Source organism: Oncorhynchus mykiss, chromosome 11, assembly GCF_057628025.1.
Source record: "Oncorhynchus mykiss isolate SJ-2025 chromosome 11, ASM5762802v1, whole genome shotgun sequence".
NCBI lineage: Eukaryota > Metazoa > Chordata > Actinopteri > Salmoniformes > Salmonidae > Oncorhynchus > Oncorhynchus mykiss.
In genome coordinates this window covers 83,023,258-83,041,809 of record NC_143032.1, presented here as the reverse complement: position 1 = coordinate 83,041,809, position 18,552 = coordinate 83,023,258, and the positions used below count along the sequence as shown (strand labels likewise).

The following is an 18,552-nucleotide window of genomic DNA, read 5'->3' as shown; positions in this document are numbered from 1 at the left end:
AAACCCAACTGCTAAACTTAATCAGAACCTATTGGAATTACTTGCTTAAACAAAATCACCCATATTTATTGCCTAAACCTAACCAATCACATTTGTTGCCTACCCTCGAGATAGAGATGCCCTTAGAAGAAGACTGAATAACTCCACAGAGCCAGAACAAGACTGAATAACTCCACAGAGCCAGAACAAGACTGAATAACTCCACAGAGCCAGAACAGGACTGAATAACTCCACAGAGCCAGAACAAGACTGAATAACTCCACAGAGCCAGAACAATACTGAATAACTCCACAGAGCCAGAACAAGACTGAATAACTCCACAGAGCCAGAACAAGACTGAATAACTCCACAGAGCCAGAACAGGACTGAATAACTCCACAGAGCCAGAACAGGACTGAATAACTCCACAGAGCCAGAACAGGACTGAATAACTCCACAGAGCCAGATACCATTTTTTTTTTGTCACTGTCACTTACATTGCATAACTACATTACCTAACTATTTGGTGATATTTACATATTAGTGAGCAAAAAAATATCCCATTTCATTTCAGTTCTAATTCTCAGCCTTTACATTTTTGTTTTTGTTTATTTTCAAACCCTCGTGTTCACTAAGATATAAGGAACACACTGACACCTACATGTTATTATGAAGACATTTCCAAGCCATGATGTAACCTATAGTTAAAACAGAGAGCTTTGTTTAAGTCTCCCAGCAGGAAGATCCTATTATCTGTCTGCCTTCAGCTATGCTACTACTATCCACGGCTGTGTGCCAAATGACACCCTATTCCCTATTTAGTGCACCACCGTTGACCAGGACCCATATAGTGCATAGGGTCGAATTTGGGATGCAGTACCTGTCTCTGTGGAGCTCTACATCGGGAGGACATGGCTTGTCAACGCTTGCTGCTGAGTCCCAACTATACAAGCAGGGTTTCAAGACAAGACAACACAACAGCAATGCTAATCTCTAAACTCTGATTCATTCAGAAAGAGACCCCAAGCCCGAGGACAAAAAAGTCAAAAAAATGTTGGTGAATTCGATGACGTAAGTTGGCTTAAGAAGGGGCACGAATGAGCAGTGTTCTTGCACTTCACGGCACGCACAACAGAAACACACACAGCATCAGCACACTCCACATTTCACACTCCACATTTCACACTCCACATTTCACACTTCACATTTCACACTCCACATTTCACACTTCACACTCCACATTTCACACTCCACACACCACACTTCACACTCCACACTTCACACTCCACATTTCACACTTCACACTCAACATTTCACACTCCACATTTCACACTCCACACACCACACTCCACACTTCACACTTCACACTCCACATTTCACACTTCACACTCCACATTTCACACTTCAGACTCCACATTTCACCCTTCACCCTTCACACTTCACACACCACACTTCACACTTCACACTCCACACTTCACACTCCACACTTCACACTTCACACTCCACTCTCCAGTCCCCAACACAGAATGAAAAGTATAACCCAGGGAGAGATTCTTTAGTCGCAGGGATGGGTGATGGTGACAGTGACGGTGACGGTGACAGTGACAGTGATGGTGACAGTGACAGTGATGGTGATAGTGATGGTGACAGTGACGGTGACAGTGATGGTGACAGTGACGGTGACGGTGACAGTGACAGTGACAGTGACAGTGTCGGTAACAGTGATGGTGACAGTGACGGTGACAATGATGGTGACGGTGACAGTGACGGTGACAGTGACAGTGACGGTGACAGTGACAGTGACGGTGACGGTGACAGTGACGGTGACAGTGATGGTGACAGTGACGGTGACGGTGACGGTGACAGTGATGGAGACAGTGACGGTGACAGTGACGGTGACGGTGACGGTGACGGTGACGGTGACAGTGATGGAGACAGTGACGGTGACAGTGACGGTGACAGTGATGGAGACAGTGATGGTGACAGTGACGGTGACAGTGATGGAGACAGTGACGGTGACAGTGACGGTGACAGTGACAGTGACAGTGACGGTGACAGTGATGGAGACAGTGACGGTGACAGTGACGGTGACAGTGATGGAGACAGTGACGGTGACAGTGACGGTGACAGTGATGGTGACAGTGACGGTGACAGTGATGGAGACAGTGACGGTGACAGTGACGGTGACAGTGACGGTGACAGTGACGGTGACAGTGACAGTGTGTTGCAGAGTGCAGATAAAACTAAAAACGCATCTCAAGACATTACGGAAACCAACGCTTCTTTCATTTTAACGCGTCTGACTGTGTCCCAAAAAGCCTCTATATACCTCTCTGTCCTCCGCTTATGCTGATTTCTTCTGATATGAAAGGTTTGTGAGAAGCTGGACCCATGTCTTCAAGCGACAGATGCATTTCCTTCTTTCGACTCAGCAGAACACAGCTCACGCTCTCTACTGGCCTAGATACAGCGCATTCAGAATGTTTTCATACCCCTGGACTTTTTCCACATTTTGTTACGTTACAGCCTTATTCTAAAAAAAAAAACATAATCAATCTACACACAATACCCCATAATGACATCACAATACCTCATAATGACATCACAATACCCCATAATGACAAATGTATAAAAAATGTAAAACTGAAATATCACATTTACATAACTATTCAGACCCTTTACTCAGTACTTTGTTGAAGCACCTTTGGCAGCGATTACAGCCTCGAGTCTTCTTGGGTAAGACGCTACAAGCTTGGCACACCTGTATTTGGGGAGTTTCTCACATTCTTCTCTGCAGATCCTCTCAAGCTCTGTCAGGTTGGATGGGGAGCGTCGCTGCACAGCTATTTTCATGTCTCTCCAGAGATGTTTGATCGTGTTCAAGTCCGGGCTCTGGCTGGGCCACTCAAGGACATTCAGAGACTTGTCCCAAAGCCACTCCTGCGTTATCTTGGCTGTGTGCTTAGGGTCGTTGTCCTGTTGGAAGGTGAACCTTCGCCCCAGTCTGAGGTCCTGAGCACTCTGGAGCAAGTTTTCATCAAGGATCTCTCTGTACTTTACTCCGTTCATCTTTCCCACGATCCTGACTATTCTCCCAGTCCCTGCCGCTGAAAAACATCCCCACAGCATGATGCTGCCACCACCATTCTTCACCGTAGGGATGGTGCCAGGTTTCCTCAAGACGTGACACTTGGCATTCAGGCCAAAGAGTTCAATCTTGGTTTCATCAGACCAGATAATCTTGTTTCTCATGGTCTGAGTGTCCTTTAGGTGCCTTTTGGCAAACTCCAAGCGGCCTTTTACTGGGGAGTGGCTTCCATCTGGCATAAAGGCCTGATTGGTGGAGTGCTGCAGAGATGGTTGTCCTTCTGGAAGGTTCGGAGATAGAGAGCTCTGTCAGAGTGATCATTGGGTTATTTATCACCTCCCAGACCAAGGCCCTTCTCCCCCGGGAGGCCAGCTCTAGGAAGAGTGTTGGTGGTTTCTAACTTCTTCCATTTAAGAATGATGGAGGTCACTGTCTTCTTGGGGACCTTCAATGCAGCAGACACTTTTTGGTACCCTTCCCGCAGATCTCTGCCTCTACGAACAATTCCTTCAACCTCATGGTTTGGTTTTGCTCTGACATGAAAATAATTTGTTCTTAACTGACTTGCCTAGTTAAATAAAGGTTAAATAAAAATACAATAAATAAATAAATTGTCACACAACCTCCTTGACTGTATTTGTAGTTGTTGTTTGAGGGCCTCAACCCACTGTGAAAAGCACCGTCTGGGAGGAGACTTAACTCTGCCTGATTGAGTTGTTGTGTTGAATGACTGACGGTCAGCTGGGAGCTGGGATAGAGACATAGCCATAGAGGTCGTGTGTGACGGGTGTGTGTTGTAACATGTCATCTGATTACACAAACACTATAACTGTAATCACTGTAATACTGTAATACCATATTACACTGTAACTGTAATATGGTAATCAGATTACAGATTCTTTAGAAAAAAGTACCTGATTACTTCTTGGATTACTTTTAAATTAAGAAAGGATGTTTTTCGAAAAGAAAAAAAAACACATTGTGACATCTTCGTGCTTTCTCAATGACATTCAATTCAGCATTGAACACTGAGTGAGTCTGACCACAAGTCAGAGACCACTATGATGTCAGAGACCATTATGATGTCACAGACCACTATGATGTCAGAGACCATTATGATGTCAAAGACCACTATGATGTCAGACCAACGGATCAACGTAACCGAAAGTAATCGTTACGTTTTCGATAACAATTCTGGACAGCTAACTAAACTCAGCAAAAAAAAGAACGGTCCTCTCACTTTCAACTGCGTTTATTTTCAGAAAACTTAACACGTGTAAATATTTGTATGAACATAACAAGATTCAACAACTGAGACATAAACTGAACAAGTTCCATAGACATGTGACAAACAGAAATGGATTAATGTGTCCCTGAACAAAGGGGTCAAAATCAAAGTAACAGTCAGTATCTGGTGTGGCCACCAGCTGCATTAAGTACTGCAGTGCATATCCTCCTTATGGACTGCACCAGATTTGCCAGTTCTTGCTGTGAGATGTTACCCCACTCTTCCACCAAGGCACCTGCAAGTTCCTTGACATTTCTGGCGGGAATGGCCCTAGACCTCACCCTCCGATCCAACAGGTCCCAGACGTGCTCAATGGGTTTGAGATCCAGACTCTTTGCTGGCTATGGCAGAACACGGACATTCCTGACTTGCAGGAAATCACACACAGAACGAGCAGTATGGCTGGTGGCATTGTCATGCTGGAGGGTCATGTCAGGATGAGCCTGCAGGAAGGGTACCACATGAGGGAGGAGGATGTCTCCCCTGTAACGCACAGCATTGAGATTGCCTGCAATGACAACAAGCTCAGTCCGATGATGCTGTGACACCCCGCCCCAGACCATGACGGACCCTCCACCTCCAAATCTATCCCGCTCCAGAGTACAGACCTCGGTGTAACACTCATTCCTTCGGCGATGGACACAAATCCGACCATCACCCTGGTGAGACAAAACCACGACTCGTCAGTGAAGAGCACGTTTTGCCAGTCCTGTCAGGTCCTGCAACGGTGGGTTTGTGCGACATTGTTGCTGGTGATATCTGGTGAGGACTTGCCTTACAATAGGCCTACAAGCCCTCAGTCCAGCCTCTCTCAGCCTATTGCGGACAGTCTGAGCACTGATTGAGGGATTGTGCGTCCCTGGTATAACTTTGGCAGTTGTTGTTGCCATCTGGTACCTGTCCCGCAGGTGTGATGTTCGGATGTACCGATCCTGTGCAGGTGTTGTTACACGTGGTCTGCCACTGCGAGGATGAGCAGCTGTCCATCCTGTCTCCCTGTAGCGCTGTCTTAGGTGTCTCACAGTACGGATATTGCAATGTATTGCCCTGGCCACATCTGCAGTCTTCATGCCTCCTTGCAGCATGCCTAAGGCACGTTCACGCAGATGAGCAGGGACCCTTGGTATCTTTCTTTTGGTGTTTTTCAGAGTCAGTAGAAAGGCCTCTTTAGTGTCCTACGTTTTCACAACTGTGACCTTAATTGCCTACCGTCTGTAAGCTGTTTGAGTCTTAACGACCGTTCCACCGGTGCATGTTCATGAATTGTTTTTGGTTCATTGAACAAGCATGGGAAACAGTGTTTAAACCCTTTACAATTTGATTTTTACAAAATATCTTTGAAATACAGGGTCCTGAAAAAGGGACGCTTCTTTTCTTGTTGAGTTTAAGTAGTAACTGAAACGGATTACATTTAGAAAGTAACCTTCCCAACCCCGCGTGCATGTGTGAGTTTTACGTTTCCATTTTTATAATGGATCCCCATTAGTTCCTGCCAAGGCAGCAGTTACTCTCCCTGGGGTTTATTATGGATCCCCATTAGTTCCTGCCAAGGCAGCAGCTACTCTTCCTGGGGTTTATTATGGATCCCCATTAGTTCCTGCCAAGGTAGCAGCTACTCTCCCTGGGGTTTATTATGGATCCCCATTAGTTCCTGCCAAGGCAGCAGTTACTCTCCCTGGTGTTTATTATGGATCCCCATTAGTTCCTGCCAAGGCAGCAGTTACTCTTCCTGGGGTTTATTATGGATCCCAATTAGTTCCTGCCAAGGTAGCAGTTACTCTCCCTGGGGTTTATTATGGATCCCCATTAGTTCCTGCCAAGGCAGCAGTTACTCTCCCTGGGGTTTATTATGGATCCCCATTAGTTCATGCCAAGGCAGCAGTTACTCTCCCTGGGGTTTATTATGGATCCCCATTAGTTCCTGCCAAGGCAGCAGTTACACCCCCTGGGGTTTATTATGGATCCCCATTAGTTCCTGCCAAGGCAGCAGTTACTCTCCCTGGGGTTTATTATGGATCCCCATTAGTTCCTGCCAAGGAAGCAGTTACTCTCCCTGAGGTTTATTATGGATCTCCATTAGTTCCTGCCAAGGCAGCAGCTGCTCTCCCTGGGGTTTATTATGGATCCCCATTAGTTCCTGCCAAGGCAGCAGCTACTCTCCCTGGGGTTTATTATGGATCCCCATTAGTTCCTGCCAAGGCAGAGCTACTCTCCCTGGGGTTTATTATGGATCCCCATTAGTTCCTGCCAAGGCAGCAGCTACTCTCCCTGGGGTTTATTATGGATCCCCATTAGTTCCTGCCAAGGCAGCAGTTACTCTCCCTGGGGTTTATTATGGATCCCCATTAGTTCCTGCCAAGGCAGCAGCTACTCTCCCTGGGGTTTATTATGGATCCCCATTAGTTCCTGCCAAGGCAGCAGCTACTCTCCCTGGGGTTTATTATGGATCCCCATTAGTTCCTGCCAAGGCAGCAGCTACTCTCCCTGGGGTTTATTATGGATCCCCATTAGTTCCTGCCAAGGCAGCAGCTACTCTCCCTGGGGTTTATTATGGATCCCCATTAGTTCCTGCCAAGGCTGCAGCTACTCTCCCTGGGGTTTATTATGGATCCCCATTAGTTCCTGCCAAGGCAGCAGCTACTCTCCCTGGGGTTTATTATGGATCCCCATTAGTTCCTGCCAAGGCAGCAGCTACTCTTCCTGGGGTTTATTATGGATCCCCATTAGTTCCTGCCAAGGCAGCAGCTACTCTTCCTGGGGTCCAAACACATTGAAACACTTACATCACATATAAAACAAAAGATAAAACACAACACATTATTACACCACTACTCTACCACTACAAATCTACAATACAACACATTATTACACCACTACATATCTACAATACAACACATTATTACACCACTACTCTACCACTACATATCTACAATACAACACATTATTACACCACTAGTCTACCACTACATATCTACAATACAACACATTATTACACCACTACTCTACCACTATATATCTACAATACAACACATTATCACACCACTACATATCTACAATACAACACATTATAACACCACTACTCTACCACTATATATCTACAATACAACACATTATTACACCACTACTCTACCACTATATATCTACAATACAACACATTATAACACCACTACATATCTACAATACAACACATTATTACACCACTACTCTACTACTACAAATCTACAATACAACACATTATTACACCACTACTCTACCACTACATATCTACAATACAACACATTATAACACCACTACATATCTACAATACAACACATTATTACACCACTACTCTACCATTACATATCTACAATACAACACATTATTACACCACTACTCTACCACTATATATCTACAATACAACACATTATTACACTACTACAAATCTACAATACAACACATTATTACACCACTACATATCTACAATACAACACATTATTACACCACTACTCTACCACTACATATCTACAATACAACACATTATAACACCACTACATATCTACAATACAACACATTATAACACCACTACATATCTACAATACAACACATTATTACACCACTACTCTACCACTACATATCTACAATACAACACATTATAACACCACTACATATCTACAATACAACACATTATTACACCACTACTCTACCACTATATATCTACAATACAACACATTATAACACCACTACATATCTACAATACAACACATTATAACACCACTACATATCTACAATACAACACATTATAACACCACTACATATCTACAATACAACACATTATAACACCACTACATATCTACAATACAACACATTATAACACCACTACATATCTACAATACAACACATTATAACACCACTACATATCTATAATACAACACATTATTACACCACTACATATCTACAATACAACACATTATTACACCACTACTCTACCACTATATATCTACAATACAACACATTATTACACCACTACTCTACCACTATATATCTACAATACAACACATTATTACACCACTACATATCTACAATACAACACATTATTACACCACTACTCTACCACAACATATCTACAATACAACACATTATTACACCACTACATATCTACAATACAACACATTATTACACCACTACATATCTACAATACAACACATTATTACACCACTACTCTACCACTATATATCTACAATACAACACATTATTACACCACTACTCTACCACTATATATCTACAATACAACACATTATTACACCACTACATATCTACAATACAACACATTATTACACCACTACATATCTACAATACAACACATTATTACACCACTACTCTACCACTACATATCTACAATACAACACATTATTACACCACTACATATCTACAATACAACACATTATTACACCACTACTCTACCACTATATATCTACAATACAACACATTATTACACCACTACATATCTACAATACAACACATTATCACACCACTACTCTACCACTACATATCTATAATACAACACATTATTACACCACTACATATCTACAATACAACACATTATAACACCACTACATATCTACAATACAACACATTATTACACCACTACTCTACCACTACATATCTACACTACAACACATTATTACACCACTACTCTACCACTACATATCTACAATACAACACATTATTACATCACTACTCTACCACTACATATCTACAATACAACACATTATTACATCACTACTCTACCACTATATATCTACAATACAACACATTATCACACCACTACTCTACCACTACATATCTACAATACAACACATTATTACATCACTACTCTACCACTACATATCTACAATACAACAAATTATTACATCACTACTCTACCACTATATATCTACAATACAACACATTATCACACCACTACTCTACCACTATATATCTACAATACAACACATTATTACACCACTACTCTACCACTACATATCTACAATACAACACATTATAACACCACTACATATCTACAATACAACACATTATCACACCACTACTCTACCACTACATATCTATAATACAACACATTATTACACCACTACATATCTACAATACAACACATTATTACACCACTACATATCTACAATACAACACATTATCACACCACTACTCTACCACTACATATCTATAATACAACACATTATTACACCACTACATATCTACAATACAACACATTATTACACCACTACTCTACCAATACATATCTACAATCCACACATTATTACACCACTACTTTACCACTATATTTCTACAATACATTATTACACCACTACTCTACCACTATATATCTACAATACAACACATTATTACACCACTACATATCTACAATACAACACATTATTACACCACTACAAATCTACAATACAACACATTATTACACCACTACTCTACCACTACATATCTACAATACAACACATTATTACACCACTACTCTACCACTACATATCTACAATACAACACATTATTACACCACTACTCTACCACTATATATATCTACAATACAACACATTATAACACCACTACATATCTACAATACAACACATTATTACACCACTACTCTAACACTACATATCTACAATACAACACATTATTACACCACTACTCTACCACTACATATCTACAATACAACACATTATTACACCACTACATATCTACAATACAACACATTATTACACCACTACTCTACCACTATATATCTACAATACAACACATTATCACACCACTACTCTACCACTACATATCTACAATACAACACATTATTACATCACTACTCTACCACTACATATCTACAATACAACACATTATTACATCACTACTCTACCACTATATATCTACAATACAACACATTATAACACCACTACTCTACCACTATATATCTACAATACAACACATTATTACACCACTACTCTACCACTACATATCTACAATACAACACATTATTACACCACTACATATCTACAATACAACACATTATTACACCACTACTCTACCAATACATATCTACAATCCACACATTATTACACCACTACTTTACCACTATATTTCTACAATACAACACATTATTACACCACTACATATCTACAATACAACACATTATTACACCACTACTCTACCACTATATATCTACAATACAACACATTATTACACCACTACATATCTACAATACAACACATTATTACACCACTACAAATCTACAATACAACACATTATTACACCACTACTCTACCACTATATATCTACAATACAACACATTATAACACCACTACTCTACCACTACATATCTACAATACAACACATTATTACACCACTACTCTACCACTATATATCTACAATACAACACATTATTACACCACTATATATCTACAATACAACACATTATAACACCACTACTCTACCACTATATATCTACAATACAACACATTATAACACCACTACTCTACCACTATATATCTACAATACAACACATTATTACACCACTACTCTACCACTATATATCTACAATACAACACATTATAACACCACTATATATCTACAATACAACACATTATTACACCACTACTCTACCACTATATATCTACAATACAACACATTATAACACCACTACATATCTACAATACAACACATTATTACACCACTACTCTACCACTATATATCTACAATACAACACATTATAACACCACTACATATCTACAATACAACACATTATAACACCACTACTCTACCACTACATATCTACAATACAACACATTATTACACCACTACTCTACCACTATATATCTACAATACAACACATTATAACACCACTATATATCTACAATACAACACATTATTACACCACTACTCTACCACTACATATCTACAATACAACACATTATTACACCACTACTCTACCACTATATATCTACAATACAACACATTATTACACCACTACTCTACCACTATATATCTACAATACAACACATTATTACACCACTACTCTACCACTACATATCTACAATACAACACATTATCACACCACTACATATCTACAATACAACACATTATTACACCACTACTCTACCACTATATATCTACAATACAACACATTATTACACCACTACATATCTACAATACAACACATTATAACACCACTACATATCTACAATACAACACATTATTACACCACTACTCTACCACTATATATCTACAATACAACACATTATTACACCACTACTCTACCACTATATATCTACAATACAACACATTATTACACCACTACTCTACCACTATATATCTACAATACAACACATTATTACACCACTACATATCTACAATACAACACATTATCACACCACTACTCTACCACTACATATCTACAATACAACACATTATAACACCACTACATATCTACAATACAACACATTATTACACCACTACTCTACCACTACATATCTACAATACAACACATTATCACACCACTACATATCTACAATACAACACATTATAACACCACTACATATCTACAATACAACACATTATCACACCACTACATATCTACAATACAACACATTATAACACCACTACATATCTACAATACAACACATTATTACACCACTACTCTACCACTACATATCTACAATACAACACATTATAACACCACTACTCTACCACTACATATCTACAATACAACACATTATTACACCACTACATATCTACAATATAACACATTATAACACCACTACATATCTACAATACAACACATTATTACACCACTACTCTAACACTACATATCTACAATACAACACATTATTACACCACTACATATCTACAATACAACACATTATTACACCATTACATATCTACAATACAACACATTATTACACCACTACATATCTACAGTACAACACATTATTACCCCACTACTCTACCACTACATATCTACAATACAACACATTATTACACCACTACTCTACCACTACATATCTACAATACAACACATTATAACACCACTACATATCTACAATACAACACATTATTACACCACTACTCTACCACTATATATCTACAATACAACACATTATAACACCACTACATATCTACAATACAACACATTATAACACCACTACTCTACCAATACATATCTACAATACAACACATTATTACACCACTACTCTACCACTATATATCTACAATACAACACATTATTACACCACTACTCTACCACTACATATCTACAATACAACACATTATAACACCACTACATATCTACAATACAACACATTATTACACCACTACTCTACCACTACATATCTACAATACAACACATTATAACACCACTATATATCTACAATACAACACATTATAACACCACTATATATCTACAATACAACACATTATAACACCACTACATATCTACAATACAACACATTATTACACCACTACTCTAACACTACATATCTACAATACAACACATTATTACACCACTACATATCTACAATACAACACATTATAACACCACTACATATCTACAATACAACACATTATTACACCACTACTCTACCACTACATATCTACAATACAACACATTATTACACCACTAGTCTACCACTACATATCTACAATACAACACATTATTACACCACTACATATCTACAATACAACACATTATTACACCACTCCTCTACCACTACATATCTACAATACAACACATTATTACACCACTACTCTACCACTACATATCTACAATACAACACATTATTACACCACTACATATCTACAATACAACACATTATTACACCACTACTCTACTACTACAAATCTACAATACAAAATCAATAGTGCAGCAATATAACAATATTATGTACGTGTGTGCTAGAATTTGTGTCTGATTCTACTGCTTGTATCAGTCACCTGGTGTAGTCATGTCTCTATGTAGTACTGTGGAATAGAGTTCCATGTAGTCATGGCTCTATGTAGTACTGTGGAATAGAGTTCCATGTAGTCATGGCTCTATGTAGTACTGTGGAATAGAGTTCCATGTAGTCATGGCTCTATGTAGTACTGTGGAATAGAGTTCCATGTAGTCATGGCTCTATGTAGTACTGTGGAATAGAGTTCCATGTAGTCATGGCTCTATGTAGTACTGTGGAATAGAGTTCCATGTAGTCATGGCTCTATGTAGTACTGTGCACCTCCCATAGTCTGTTCTGGACTTGGGGACTGTGAAGAGACCTCTGGTGGCATGTTTTATGGGGTATGCATGGATGTTTGAGCTGTGTGCTAGTAGTTTAAACAGACCTCTTATAGGGTATGCATGGATGTCTGAGCTGTGTGCTAGTAGTTTAAACAGACCTCTGGTGGCATGTCTTGTGGGGTCTGCATGGGTGTCTGAGCTGTGTGCTAGTAGTTTAAACAGACCTCTTATAGGGTATGCATGGATGTCTGAGCTGTGTGCTAGTAGTTTAAACAGACAGCTCAGTGCTTTCAGCATGTCAATACCTCTCACAAAGACAAGTCGTGATGCAGTCAATCTCTCCTCTACTTTCAGCCAGGAGAGATCGACATGCATGTTATTGATGTTAGCTCTCTGTGTACTGGGCCAGCCGTGCTGCTCTGTTCTGGGCCAACGGTAATTTGCAGTAGTTCAGATGTGACAGAACTAGGGCCTGTAGGACCTGTTTTGTTGATGACGATGTCAAGAAAGCAGAGCAGCGCTCTATTACGGACAGACTTCTCCCCAATCTTGGCTGCCGTTGCATCAATATGTTTTGACCCATGGGCAGTTTACAATCCAGAGTTACAGCAAGCAATTTAGCCTCCTTAACTTGCTCGATTTCCACGTTATTTATTACTTGATTTAGTTGAGGCTTAGAGGTTATTTTAATTATTTGTCCCAAATACATTGCTTTTAAATACTGTAACTAACTTATTTCTTGCCACTCATTCTAAACTGCAGCTATTTGTTAAGTGTTGCAGTGGTTTCCCTCGCTGTGGTAGCTGACGTGTATCGTGTTGAGTCATCAGCATGTATAGACACACAGGCTTTATTCAGTGTCAGTGGCAGGTCATTAGTAAAGTTTTTTTTTAAAGTAAGGGGCCTAGACAGCTGCCCTGGGGAATTCCTGATTCTACCTGGATTATGTTGGAGAGGCTTCCATTAAAGAACTCCCTCTGTGTTCTGTTAGACAGGTAACTCTTCATCCACAATATAGCAGCGGGTGTAAAGCCGTAACACACGTTTTTTTCTAACAGCAGATTATGATCGATAATGTCAAAAGCTGCACTGAAGTCTAACACAATACAAATCTCACAAGGCCTCCCGAGTGGCACAGCGGTCTAAGGCACTGCATCGCAGTGTTGCGGTGTCACTACAGCCTGTGGTTCGTTCCCAGGCTGTGTCACAACTGGCCGTGACCTGGAGTCCCATACTGGTGCACAATTACACCAGTGTCGTCCGGGTTATGGGAGGGTTTGTCCGTGGACTTTACTTGGCTCATTGTGCTCTAGAGACTCCTTGTGGTGGGTCAGGTGCCTGCAAGCTGACTCTGGTCGTCAGTTTAATGGTGTTTCCTCCGACTCATTGGCGTGGCTGGCGGGTCATGTTTCGGAGGACACATGACTCAACCTTGGCCTCTCCTGAGCACGTTGGGGAGTTGCAGCGATAAAATAAAACAGCTTCTAATTATGCATTTCTTTATTTGCATTTGTGTAAGTGAGTACCGTTCCCTATAAGTGTGCTGAAAAGTCTGATGTTAATTTGTTTACTGCGAAATACCATTGTAGATGGTCAAACACCATTATTCCAGTTGTGAGTGTGTGTGTGTGTCCGTGTGTTTGTGTGTGTATGTGGTGTCTAGGCTATAAATGTACCGACCTGCAGGCGACCAGAGTTCAGCTCCAGTAGAAGGTAGTCTGTATGGCCGGCAGCGAGGAAGAGCAGGCCGCGGGGGCTGGAGGTACGGAAACGAACACGCAGGGAGTTACGGTTCGACGACTCCACTGCCTTGAGCTGCACATAGCCATCACCATAGAACGAGGCTTGAGAGAGAGAGAGAGAGAGAGAGAGAGAGAGAGAGAGAGAGAGACAGAGAGAGAGAGAGAGAGAGAGAGAGAGAGAGACAGAGAGAGAGAGAAAGAGAGAGTGAGAGGGAAATATGTCACATATGACTGAGTGAACATCGCACTGAATATTTGAAAAGGCAGTGTCTTGAGCTTTGATTGCATCCTCATTCTCAGATCAAATGGGACTACAATACAGCATCCTCATTCTCAGATCAAATGGGACTACAGTACAGCATCCTCATTCTCAGATCAAATGGGACTACAGTACAGCATCCTCATTCTCAGATCGCATGGAACTACAGTACAGCATCATCATTCTCAGATCAAATGGGACTACAGTACAGCATCCTCATTCTCAGATCAAATGGGACTATAATACAGCATCATCTTTCTCAGATCGAATGGGACTACAATACAGCATCATCATTCTCAGATCGAATGGGACTACAGTACAGCATCATCATTCTCAGATCAAATGGGACTACAATTCAGCATCATCATTCTCAGATCAAATGGGACTACAGTACAACATCCTCATTCTCAGATCGAATGGGACTACAGTACAGCATCCTCATTCTCAGATCGAATGGGACTACAGTACAGCATCCTCATTCTCAGATCGAATGGGACAATAATACAGTACATCTATGTTTGATGTAGAGCTGGAATAGGAAGGAAGAAGAAAAAGAAGAATGAGACAAGCAGGAGACTGTGTTCTTCACAAACAGCAGGAAATATGTGACATTTAGAAAAACTCATTTTTAGTATGCCTCGGGATATCATTACTATCATTACAGTAGTCAGGTTCTTTTTAGTATGCCTCATGATATCGTTTCTATCATTACACAGTCATTAAACAGTCAGGATCTGATATACAAGTACATGTGTGTAGTCCTGTCCTTGAGCTGTTCTTGTCTATTGCTGTTCTGTAGGCAGGGTAGCCTAGTGGTTAGAGCATTGGACTAGTAACCGAAAGGTTGCAAGATTGAATCCCTGAGCTGACAAGGTAAAAATCTGTTGTTTTGCCCGCTGAACAAGGCAGTTAACCCACTGTTCCTAGGCCATCATTGTAAATAAGAATTTGTTCTTAACTGACTTGCCTAGTTAAATAAAGGTACAAAATAAAATAAAAGTCTGTACTGTGTCATTTTTCATGTCTTGTGTGGACCTCAGGAAGAGTTGCTGCTGTTTCAGCTACAGCTGGTGGGGATCCTAATAAAATACAACAAAAGAAATGCATCTGTGTTGTAACTGCTAACATGAACAACAACAATACTCACACAGTGTTGTGACAGAACCAGATAGTTACAGTATTGTGACAGAACCTGATAGTTACAGTGTTGTGACAGAACCGGAACCGGATAGTTACAGTATTGTGACAGAACCGGATAGTTACAGTATTGTGACAGAACCAGATAGTTACAGTATTGTGACAGAACCTGATAGTTACAGTATTGTGACAGAACCAGATAGTTACAGTATTGTGACAGAACCAGATAGTTACAGTATTGTGACAGAACCAGATAGTTACAGTATTGTGACAGAACCTGATAGTTACAGTATTGTGACAGAACCAGATAGTTACAGTATTGTGACAGAACCAGATAGTTACAGTATTGTGACAGAACCTGATAGTTACTGTGTTGTGACAGAACCGGAACCGGATAGTTACAGTATTGTGACAGAACCGGATAGTTACAGTATTGTGACAGAACCAGATAGTTACAGTATTGTGACAGAACCTGATAGTTACAGTATTGTGACAGAACCAGATAGTTACAGTATTGTGACAGAACCAGATAGTTACAGTATTGTGACAGAACCTGATAGTTACAGTATTGTGACAGAACCTGATAGTTACAGTATTGTGACAGAACCTGATAGTTACAGTATTGTGACAGAACCTGATAGTTACAGTATTGTCACAGAACCAGATAGTTACAGTGTTGTGACAGAACCTGATAGTTACAGTATTGTGACAGAACCAGATAGTTACAGTATTGTCACAGAACCAGATAGTTACAGTGTTGTGACAGAACCAGATAGTTACAGTATTGTGACAGAACCAGATAGTTACAGTATTGTCACAGAACCAGATAGTTACAGTGTTGTGACAGAACCAGATAGTTACAGTATTGTGACAGAACCTGATAGTTACAGTGTTGTGACAGAACCTGATAGTTACAGTGTTGTGACAGAACCGGAACCGGATAGTTACAGTATTGTGACAGAACCTGATAGTTACAGTGTTGTGACAGAACCGGAACCGGATAGTTACAGTATTGTGACAGAACCAGATAGTTACAGTATTGTGACAGAACCTGATAGTTACAGTATTGTGACAGAACCAGATAGTTACAGTATTGTGACAGAACCAGATAGTTACAGTATTGTGACAGAACCTGATAGTTACAGTGTTGTGACAGAACCGGAACCGGATAGTTACAGTATTGTGACAGAACCTGATAGTTACAGTGTTGTGACAGAACCGGAACCGGATAGTTACAGTATTGTGACAGAACCAGATAGTTACAGTATTGTGACAGAACCTGATAGTTACAGTATTGTGACAGAACCAGATAGTTACAGTATTGTGACAGAACCAGATAGTTACAGTATTGTGACAGAACCAGATAGTTACAGTATTGTGACAGAACCTGATAGTTACAGTATTGTGACAGAACCAGATAGTTACAGTGTTGTGACAGAACCGGAACCAGATAGTTACAGTATTGTGACAGAACCAGATAGTTACAGTATTGTGACAGAACCAGATAGTTACAGTATTGTGACAGAACCAGATAGTTACAGTATTGTGACAGAACCTGATAGTTACAGTATTGTGACAGAACCTGATAGTTACAGTATTGTGACAGACCAGATAGTTACAGTATTGTGACAGACCAGATAGTTACAGTATTGTGACAGAACCGGAACCTGATAGTTACAGTATTGTGACATAACCAGATAGTTACAGTATTGTGACAGAACCAGATAGTTACAGTATTGTGACAGAACCAGATAGTTACAGTATTGTGACAGAACCTGATAGTTACAGTATTGTGACAGAACCTGATAGTTACAGTAT

The 18,552-nt window shown here is 40.2% G+C and overlaps 1 protein-coding gene across 1 annotated transcript in view; it reads right to left on the bottom strand.

Annotated features, from left to right (window-relative positions):
- Positions 1–18,552, bottom strand: part of LOC110536657 (chondroitin sulfate proteoglycan 4) — a 91,569-nt gene that overhangs the window by 61,566 nt on the left and 11,451 nt on the right. Inside the window, exon 2 of the mRNA XM_090191259.1 lies at positions 15,277–15,440. Within this exon, the coding sequence (XP_090047385.1) occupies positions 15,277–15,440 (164 nt within the window). The remainder of the gene's footprint in view (positions 1–15,276; positions 15,441–18,552) is intronic.